Source organism: Cryptomeria japonica, chromosome 5, assembly GCF_030272615.1.
Source record: "Cryptomeria japonica chromosome 5, Sugi_1.0, whole genome shotgun sequence".
Taxonomy (NCBI): domain Eukaryota; kingdom Viridiplantae; phylum Streptophyta; class Pinopsida; order Cupressales; family Cupressaceae; genus Cryptomeria; species Cryptomeria japonica.
The window spans coordinates 254573133-254585029 of NC_081409.1; the positions used below are offsets into that span (position 1 = coordinate 254573133).

General features: G+C 39.7%; 1 protein-coding gene across 1 annotated transcript in view; it reads right to left on the bottom strand.

Moving 5' to 3' along the window:
* LOC131875862 (probable truncated L-gulonolactone oxidase 7, mitochondrial) overlaps positions 1–10816 on the bottom strand; it is a 46939-nt gene extending 36123 nt beyond the window's left edge. The window contains exons 1-2 of the mRNA XM_059220561.1: positions 10718–10816; positions 10207–10288 (exon numbers count right to left, since the gene is read on the bottom strand). Of these exons, the coding sequence (XP_059076544.1) occupies positions 10207–10288; positions 10718–10816 (181 nt within the window). The remainder of the gene's footprint in view (positions 1–10206; positions 10289–10717) is intronic.
* Between the last annotated feature and the right edge of the window lie 1081 nt (positions 10817–11897).

The following is an 11897-nucleotide window of genomic DNA, read 5'->3' on the forward strand; positions in this document are numbered from 1 at the left end:
TGGCACGTAGCATACCCATATTAGCGCATAGCTTTTTCAAGAAAAATAGCAAACAAATTTTAGCAGTCAAAAATTTTAGCGCGTCGCTGGGGGCAGCTTAGCATGTGTGGTCTTTTATTTAGCGCGTGAAGAAATTTTGGTATAGCATCTTGTCTTTGTTTTAGCGCGTAACCAAAACCAGAAAAATAGGGGGCAAAACAATGAGGAATTTTGAAAATTTAAAAAACATTTATGGAAAACTCTTCCCATCAGCATCATTTTTCGTCAAAGCAAAGTATCAAAAATAGAGCTTTAAAAACTATTTCTTGAGAAAAATTTGTGTCAAACCAATGTTGTAAAACATATCTATCCTATCAAAATGAAGAAACATCATCACAAGTGACAAAGGGGTCCTTTATCATCTCACTGATTTCATTTCAAAAACACTTGTTTAAAACCTCAGGTTGTCAAATCAGGTTTCCATATCAGGAGACTTTATCCATATCATTTGACATGCTTTGTCATGAAGGGGCATCTAAACCTTCACTCCGATAAAGTAAAACTTGAGTTTTCAAAGCAAGATCAACTGAATCCAAAACAATTCAAAGGAAACCATTGTTCACTTATGCATGACTAATCCCCATATTCTAAGAAGAAAGAATATTTATCATAACACCACGTTGAAGAAACAAAAACCAAGTTTTTCCAAATTTATCAAAAGAAACAAATTTTTATACATCAATCATCAACTCTTCAAATCTCATCGAACATTCCTTCATCACGTTAAACTTTATATCCAAAACAAATCCAACGAATTTGACAAAGAGCCTTTAAAGACTAGGGCATATTGTCAAAAATCCACATTTAATCAAATCATAAATTGGGGAGGAAAGATCAATCCAGCATTCTTGCCCGATGAGTGCATCACTTACAACACACCCCGACTTGAACCACCAGCTCCTGAGCAACATATCAAACAGGATTTTGTCCCCTTCATCATAGAAAGTTTCTACTAAAATGCTTGTTACTCGCTCTCAAAACAAACAAAGCGAGGCACAAGCAGAATCCAGTATGAATCGAAGGTTATCAAATCCTTTTGAAGGTCCACATCTAGAGGATACTGAAATTTTTGAAGAACTTCTTCAGGAATGCCAAGAAAGTGCTTCATTCCAAAAACTTGTGGAAAGACTCATGGAAAATGACAAGGAAAAATACTTGCTCATGCTCACAAGCAAAGGGGTTAAACTCCCTGAAGACTTTGACACAGACGTGTTTAGAACGAGATCTCAACATTACGAATATCAAGAACGACAATGAGAAGGGGAAGCACATGATCCTGGACACAATATTCCTGAATAAAACATACCAGAACAACATACACTAGGACAAAACATCCCTAAGCAACATATCCCTGAGCAAAACATACCGTTCCATACACCATTTCAACCCAAGATTAATGCAAGGGAAGAACTCTTCCCTCGGCAAAACAATGCGCCTTTGGTTGCCCTTACTCAACAAATGCAAATGTTACAAAGACAAATGCAAGACATGCAACAAGGGATGACAGTGTGGTACTCATTAAATGAAATATGTCCTTATCCCTTTGACAGAAGATTGCACATGATCCCTTTTCCTCCAAACTTAGACGTACCTAAATTTGATAAGTATGATGGAAAAAGTGATCCCCATGATCATGTCAAAGAATTTTGTACCATGAGTCTTGAATTTGCTCATGATGACACCTATCTGATGAGGTTATTCCCCAAAAGCTTGGGAGGACAAATAATGGAATGGTTATCCAAAATTACACCTCCTGTCAGATCATTTGATGAATTGGTTAACAAGTTCATAACACAATATTCCTATAACATTCAACATGCTATAACCATGCTAGACATCTACAACACCAAATAGAAAAACATTGAAACATTCATGATATTCCTTCAATGCTGGTGACATATGGTTTCACGATATCCTCGAGACATTCCTGAAAAGGAGAAAATGGAAAATTTCATCGACAACTTGAAAAGTGAGATGAGTTACAGGCTCAAGCTCCAATGCATACCGTCTTTCGCAAAATTGATTGAAAATGACATTCAAGTAGAAGAGGCATGTGTCAAAAAGGGAACACTCAAATTATTCAAAGAAGGAACAAATTCATCAAACTACAATAACCAAAACAACAACAACTTAGACAAGTCTAGATTCTGGACTCGAAACAAAAATGAAGGCGATAATGAATCACATGATCCAAAATCTAAACAACCAGTGCTCACATTATTAGGAAATCCTCAAGCTACAAAGAATCCTAAAGGTGCTAACCCAGATGCTAACACATACGCACCGAATACCAATCAAGGTCAACCCAATGCAAACAACACCAATGATACTCACAACAAAACCACGAATCAAGGACCTCATAACAATTTGCGAGACAACACCAAAGATTTCCAAAAACGTGTCTTCACACCACTGGGACAATCACTAGAGTCAACATTCAGAGAACTAGCAAACAAGATTATCTCTTTGCCTGCAATCAGCAACTACGAACCCCAAATCAAACCACCTTGGTGGAATGATTCACACTTGTGATTTTCATCGTAACAAAGGTCATTGAACGAGCGATTGCATGAGATTGAAAAACATTGTTCAGGACATGATTGATCAAGGTGATTTAATGGTAGATGGTCTCAAAACAAATGGTGACCACAGAGCCTTTAAAAATCCTCTTCCAAACTATAACAAAGATGGTGCTTCAACATCAAATGATACATGTGGATCTCATATCAACCACATCTACAATAACACCATCAATCACATTTCAGCTGAAGACCACCATGTAAATGTCATCACAATCAAAGACCAGCACGATCATGAATCCATCAATGTAACAACCAGAGCTTAGAGATATGTCCTAAAGGGACATACCGCGCCGACAACCACTACACCAAAAATCCAATATGATTTAGTCAGCCAACTACGCAAAACTCCTGCTCAAATATCTATACTAGAATTGTTGAAACTATCGCCAAAACACAAAAACATATTGGAACAAGTGCTATTGGAAACCAATGTACCTCAAGATCTGGATACAGACAGATTTCAAGCCATGGTCGCTCATATGATAGGGCCTCATAACCTCACCTTCTCAAAGCATGATAATACTTCCTTAAGTCATCCGCATAACACTCCCCTCCATATTGAAGTCATCGTTTATAAACACCGAGTAAAAAGAGTATTGATAGATGGAGGAGCTGGACTTAATATATGTACCTTAAAACTTATCCATGCATTAGGCTTCTCAGAGGAGTCTATCGATCCACGTAAAAAGATTACCATAAAGGAATACGATGATGAGGAAAGGTCATCTAAAGGAACCATGATGTTACCCATACAAGTTGGACCAGTGCAAAGAGATACTATGTGTCAGGTCTTAGACATAGACCTCACATACAATATTTTATTAGGTCGACCCTAGATACATGAAATGCAAGCAGTGCCTTCTACGTATCACCAGTGTGTCAAATTTCCCTATAACGGACAAGAGGTCTCTATATCTACCGATCACAATCCATTTCAACATTGTAATGCAATGGGAGCAGCCCAGGACAGTTTGGTTCCTCATAATAGGGAAAAACAAAGATCCTCAATGACAGATCTACAGAAAGCAAAGCCCGAATCATTACCTAGAGATTTCAAGCAGAAAATGCAAATCAAAGAACAAGGTATGGGAGAATACTCTTTGGAACCCATGTGTTTGGCCAACTTACCAACATCACCTAGATCTCATGGATTACCCACTACATCGACACATCAGGTAACCCACTACATCGACACATCAAGTAACTCATCCCATCACCAAATTTGATGGTACCTTCATCCAACTAGGGACTCTAGCACATGAATCAGAAGAAAAGGACATTCTTAGCTGGTTATACAAAGATGAGGAAGAAGATAACAGAGCAACTGCTTTGGATATAGTTCTACCAACACACCTATATGGAAAGGGCTACTTAATCATGCAACAAATGGGATATGATGGTAAAGGACCTATTGAAAAACACAAAGGAGTCACTAAACCCATAGACCTTCCTTCATAACTCAGTAGAGACAAAACAAGATTGGGTTGTAAACTCACTTTCCTATTAAGAAAGACACCATGCATAACTCCAAAACCTCAATGGAAAGCAAAGAAGAAGTACAAAGAAGAATCCTAGCAGGAAGCACTATTTGATTCAGCAGAAATAATCTGCAAGACACGTGAACATCAAGAACATAAGCAACATTAGGGAAAGCTCCTCATTCATAAGAAGGCCATATCTGTAGCAGTAGCTCATATTCAAACACCAATATCTCAAAAACCAAAAGAATCATCTCCTAATACCATTATTCCTCCCCAAGGAGGCATAGTATATGAGCAAATACAAAAAGTAGAAGTAGGATCCGACACCGAATCAGCAAAGACTATCAAACTGGTATCCATCATCAAAGATCTATTTTCACCATATAACATACCTGTTTACAACATGGATAAAATCTGGGATGATAACTCAGAAACTGATTCCAATGAATATGAATGGGGTAGCTGCTCAAATGCTACTGGAGATATCACTGACAATACTGACTCCATATCCCTTTCTCAAGAAGAGCATAACGCAGAAGATAGACTACCTAAATTTGGACCATAGAATATCTATGATGCCAAGGAAAGTGAACAGAAACATTATGAACAAGTCTATATGGAAGATAATACCATCGAAGACCTCGACGAAATCCTTGACTTCTTTAAAACCAAATCCAATCACGATGAAACCTCTGTCTTGACACTTACAGTAGTAGAACTTGATCCACCAAATGATTCCTTACCGCTTGTCTTTCCCGACCTCATTGACTGGGACAAACCCGAAATACATGATATACCAATTTTCCCAGATGATGAATCTATTATCCACTACCTATGTACCATTAACCCGAAAACAGGCTCTACCAAGGAACGAAGTAACGATATCTGCAAACCAGGGAGTGCCAAGTCTCTCAGTCACAAAAATGAACCAAATAAAAGATCTGATGCTGAAAACCAGTCAATGGCAACTCTAGATCACAAAAAAGTAAAAATAAAGGACGCATCTGAGGGTGAAAACCTTTTTAAGGCACCTAAGGATGGGCGACTTGACACTCTTCCTGAACATTTTCATGAGCGATCACCCATATTGATTGAGCCCACTCAATCAATCAACATTGGTACTACAGGAGTAGTAAAAAACATACACCTAGTAGAATCTCTGATAGAGGAGGAAAGATCGGCATTACTCATCTTTTTTAAAGAAAAGAAAATTAACTTTGCTTGGTCATATGCAGATATGCCCAGAATTGATCCACACCTGATCGTGCATCACTTGTCCATCTCTCTAGGAGCTAAGCTAGTCAAGCAAAAACTACAAAAGATGAATCCACAGGTGGCACTCATGGTCAAGGCTGAACTAAAGAAACTATAAGATGTCGGATTCCTCTGACCCATCGACTATGTCGAATGGATCTCCAACATAGTGCCAGTATCAAAATTAGACGACAGTATTAGAATTTGCACTGATTTTAGAGATGTCAACAAAGTTTGTCCAAAAGATGACTTTTCTCTACCCAGTATCGACATAATTGTCGACCTCATCGCGGGCCATGCAATGCTCTCACTAATGGATGGTTTCTCAGGCTATAATCAAATAAAAATAGCCCCAAAGGATCAAGATAAAACAACATTTACCTGTCCATGGGGAACATATTGTTGGAATGTTATGTCTTTTGGCTTAAAGAATGTCGGGGCTACTTATCAACGAGCAATGACAACAATCTTTCATGACATGATGCATACCTTCATGGAAGACTATGTGGACAATTTACTAGCTAAATCCTTCACCAGAGCAGAACACCTTAGCATCCTAACAAAGATCTTTGATCGATTGGAGAAATTCCAAGTCAGGCTCAACCCTAAGAAGTGTGTCTTCGGGGTTACATCAGGAAAGTTACTAGGCTACATCGTCTCAGCTAAAGGTATTGAAGTGGATCCAGCAAAGGTACAAGCCATTATAGAGATGCCACCACCAAAGAATATCAGTCAACTCAGATCTCTACAAGGATGACTCCAATCAATCAGGTGATTCATTTCTCAACTAGCTAATAAAAGTCTACCATTCAATCATTTGCTCCATAAGAATGTACCTTTCAGATGGGAGGTCAAGTGTGCAGAATCTTTTTATCAAATCAAATAGTATCTGATGAACCCACCAGTTCTAGTACCACCAGTGGAAAGCCCCTTATTCTATATATTTCAATGACAGATATATCACTGGGGGCACTGTTGGCACAAGAAGATCAACAAGGAAAGGAACGAGCCATATACTACATCAGCAGGACATTGAATGGCTATGAACTCAACTATACATTCATTGAGAAGGCTTGTCTAATAGTAGTCTTCGCATCTCAAAAGTTTCGACATTATACGCTAGCACACAATTAAGCTAGTGGCAAAAATTGATCCTCTCAAATATCTACTCAGCAAGGCAGCTCTTACCGGCTGGTTGGCTAAATGGGTCATGATTCTCAATGAATTTGACATCCAATACACAAAACGAAGAGCTATCAAAGGATAAGCAATTGCAGATCAACTAGCTGAAGCACTGCTACTAGGAAAACAAACTATGGAGATTGAATTTCCGGACAGAGACGTTCTTGCTATTTCTACCACACAATGGACCCTATACTTTGACGGATCCTACACACAACATGGTTTAGGTGTTGGCATTCTGTTCATCACTCCTGAAGGGCATACTATACCAAGATCATATCGGCTTATGTTCCCATGCACAAATAATGTGGCTGAATATGAGGCATTGGTTATAGGCATCAAAATGGCCGTAGAATGGAAAATCACAGAGTTAATGGTCTATGGAGATTCACTAGTCATCAATCAAATCAACAACGACTATCAGACAAAGGATGACAAGCTACTACCCTACAAATGAATGGTGGATGAATTTAAATAGTATTTTATACACATCACCTTCGAGCAAATACCAAGGTTGAACAACAAAGTAGCCGATGCCATGGCTACTATCGCTTCATTACTACAAATTCCATAGCAATAGAGTCATTACGAGTTCCTGGTAGAGCAATTGTTCTCCCCAGCCTATGACAACTCTGAATCCCATGTTATCTATGCCTTAACCAGTGCGGATTCTCCTTTGTATGGACCAATATATGATTATCTAAAGAACCACATCCTACCCATTGACTTATCCCGAAACCAAAAATGTAATTTTATCCGACAAGCCTCCCGTTATACCCTTACTACTGATACTTTGTACCGTCGAGGTCTAGATGGTACTCTTCTTCGTTGTCTTGATCGTAATGAATCTGATTCTGCTTTACGTGAGCTTCACGAAGATATTTGTGGCACACATTCAAGTGGGACTACTCTTGCTAAAAAGATTCTAAGGATGGGATACTACTGGCCTACAATGGAAAAAGATTCTTACCACTTTGCCAAGAAGTGTCCTAAGTGCTAGATCCATGGCAATCTGATACATGCACCAGCATAGGAACTATAGCCATTTACAACATCCTGACCCTTTTGTCAGTGGGGACTAGACTTGGTCGGCAAAATTCATCCTTCATCTTCAAATGGACACAAGTTCATTATAACTGCAACAGAATACTTTACCAAGTGGATAGAAGCAGTTCCTATGACCACAGTAATGGGAAAACAAATTGCATCTTTTATCCTAAACTATCTAATCTACAGATATGGTATTCCAAGTTCCATCATCATCGACAATGGACGACCGTTCAAAAACCAAGATGTCCGAGAACTATGTGAACAATTTAAAATACAACATTAGTTCTCTATGCCATACTACCCCCAAGGGAATAGTCAAGCAGAAGCATCCAACAAAACAATACTAAAAATCCTCAAGAAAATAGTAAATGATGCAGGCAAAGATTGGCATATACAACTCAATCTAGCACTTTGGGTATACAGAACTAATATCTGTACACCTATAGGAGCCACACCTTTCTCATTGGTCTATGGATCCAAAGCTATTTTACCACTGGAGGTAGAAATTCCATCTCTCAGAGTCTCTCTAAAAGGCTTAATTCTAGACGAAGAGTATCGAGTCAACCAACTGCAAGAACTGGAACTATTAGATGGAAGATGTCAACATGCTTACACTCATCTCAAAGCATATCAGCAATGTATGTGCAGAAGCTACAATCACAAGGTCATCCCTCGCAACTTCAAAATTGGTGACCTAGTCCTCAAAGAAAATCCAAGAAATCAGCAAGATTGAGAAAAGAAAGGGAAATTTGAACCTAACTGGTTGGGTCCCTATGTCATCATATTAGTCTATGGATCAGGTGCTTATTAGCTTACAACTTCAAAAGGATATGTGCTCGATGAACCAACTAACAACATTCATCTAAAGAAATACTACACTTGAGTAGTCTAATGCACAGAAAATTCAAAATTAAAAAATCGAAAAATTAAAAAAAAACAAAATAAAAAGGTACAATAAAAACAACTGGTGAAAACCTGGTAATAGGCGCCATTGTGAGAGGACAACTCCTTTATCTATATCCATATCCCTACAATAGAGCACTATCGGCCATCACCCGACACTTAGCAAATATCCATTCAAGATATACTTAGCGTAGTCACTATCCTGGTTTATCCATATATCCTCTCACCACATCTCACCATGGCTTGGTAATCACTGTACATATCCACATCAAGAGGCACACTTAGCTAGGGGCAATAATCATCAAAACTAGCAGTAAGTTCAAAACATCAAGACTATTTGCAACACTCAGAACACCGCATCCAACAACCAAACACTCCATCGCAGAACAAAACATTGGATCGCTAAAACAAGAATCACAAAAACACTACGATGGATGATTTTTTGAAGTACTAAATGTTGCATTATTGCATAAAGTCTTGACTATTTTTGCATTTGAACCTTTTTAATTATTAGATTCTCTGCATTTTCTCAACATGCCTCAAAGCTAGAGATCATGGGAAAACTCCAATATTTTCTTAGTCTTCTGTTTGGGAGGCAATCACTTGTACTGTGTAAATACTTGTCTCGAGACATGATACAATTAATATCACTGAAGACATGATTCCACTTTACGCATATAAATGGTTTAATCTTGTCTGTTTATACGCAATCCACACTCTGGTCATCCTGGTTCAATCATACCTTGACGCTTTTGCTATCTTGCAAAATCAAACATCATGTAAATTTTTCTCAGGTCATTATGGTTCAATTATACCATTATACTTGTATAAATTTTCAACATATTCCAAACAAATCAATGCTCAATGATGATAAGTATATCGAAATCAAATAACATATGGTTATATCGGGATGACAAATGCAGAATGAGGATGCTCCAAAAACAATTAGTTGTATATCATTTTACAAGTAGTTGCATATCAATTTACAAATAGTTGCATATCATAAAAAAAAATAAAAATAAAAAATCTTTCATTTAGTTGTACATCATTATCAAATCATACATCTCATTTTCAATATACATCTCACATCATTATCATTATCATACATCTCATTTTCAAAGACACATCTCACAGCATATCAAATCATACATCTCATTTTCAAGATACATCTCACATCATTATCATTATCATACATCTCATTTTCAAAATACATCTCAAAGCATACATCATACATTTACATCATGCATCATATCATCTATCTAAGCATTGCATCATCATAAAGTAAAGAAAGAACATATAGAACATGCATCCATAACACATCACGTGATCAAAGAAAATGGTGTCATCTATATATATATATATATCAAAAATGATCAAAATGTACAAAATCTGTCATGTATGTGCCCAGTACAAACAAAACAATGATCCAAAATACAATAGAGACATCATCTCTCAAGTATGACTATCTCCTGAAGGGGATGGTCTCGCCACTGATGTCCCAGCCCCTAGATCTCCAGGAGGATCCTATCTTGGCAGCCCTGTCATGCCTTTGCTCTCTTACTATGACCCAGTCTCTCGAGATCGACTCGATCTTGACTGCGTGAAGCTCTACACTCTGTGCTCCCTGGGAAATGCATCCTCATAATGGCATCGATAATACTCCACCTCCCTCACTCTCAAGGACAACTCTCTCATGATGTCCCTCATAGGACCACCTGTTGCCGCTCTCTGCATGCTCCCTGCCAGCTCCTCCGCATGACCTTGCTGCTCTATCTCCGTATCACGCTCTAGGGTCAGCTGGGTAATCTAACGCTGTTGCATCAATAGCTATACCTGTAGCTGTTGTACTGTCAACTATAGAGTCCTGATCTAGGTGTCCTCCACATGTGTCGGGATCCAAACCCATAGGGGCACCTATGAAGGGGTACCCCCTATACCTCTTCCTATCCTCGGTGCAGGTAGAGGTAACTCATCAGTCCTCCTCCTCTGCACTAGACGTCTCCACTCATCAGTCCCTCCCATCACTACTATCACCCCTCCCACTCTCCCCTCCTCCCTTGCTCTGATCACCAACCCTCCTCTCCCTCTATCCATCATAGCTTGTTGAACTGCTCTCTCCACTTGACCTCCCCCATCTCTACCCCTGTCTCCTCTCCTCCCCCGATATCCTCTCCCCCGTCATCATCCTCCACCTCCATCATTTCCATCATCACCATCTCCCCCTACCTCATCCTTGTCGTCATCAAAGGCAGGCCGCATCTCCTCAGGATCTGATATCTTGGCCATCGCATGAGCTGCAAACAAACCAGCAAACTCATGTGTCATCCCCGCATCTAATATCTCAGGAGCATAGTCCCATATCTGACCCGCTAAGCTGGAGAACTCCTCTACAACTGCTCCACTATCAATAGTAGGGCCCCAATCTGGTATATCCTCTCTCCGACGCACATACAAGCAGGTCCCCTATGGTATCCCTTGCTGCCAACCATACTACCGCAAAAACCTACCAACTTGGAACCTGTCAATCACAAAGGGTGTCCATCCTATCAAAAACTGACTCATGAAAACATAAGGCATCTCCAGCCCATCCTTGACCCAGACCTCACAATCTATATACGGTCGCCAGATGACCGTATTGATATCATCCAACACCCTCCTCCAATGCTCAAGTTTGCCCAGCTTACGCTGGACAACTAGCCTCTTGTAACCATATGCATAGGCTCGCCCAACAGGCCTGTCTCTATCCACTGGTGGCCTCGCTGCTGGAATGTGCTCCTAGCACCATACCTGTAAGAGTGTCACACCAGCTGACAAACTCCCGTAACCCAGATACACAACCTCATGTAAGTCCCTATATAAGTGAGCTAACATGGCCGATCCCCAAGCAAACCTGCGGCCCTAGGTCACCATCTCCTCGAGCACCAATCCCCAACCCATAGAGAATCCCTTTGACCTATGGTTGGGACAAAGGAATCCACCAATGAAACCTACTAGTATAGACGGAAGAGGCGCATAGTCGAGATCCAAGAACTCCTACCAAGGGATCTCATATCCACACACTGTCTCATCATGAAATATGTGTCGCAGTGCCTTAGTCCCACCCTCCTCAGTCTACTCATACGACAATAATGCACCTGCTACGGGAATCCACAATATCCTTTAACAATCCTTTGGAGTAACCATCATCTCACCAGTAGCAAAGTGAAAGATGTTCGTATCACTATGCCATCTCTCGACGAGCGTTGTAAGTAAACCCTGGTTCACAGTAAACTGAGGCATATCCAACAAAGATGACAAGCCGCATCTCTCAATCACATCTAAGTCAGCCTATGCCAACCGTGGTATCAATGCCCATGGTCTAGGGAACCGCTCCTACGACTGAACCACTCCCAATCACTCCTATCAA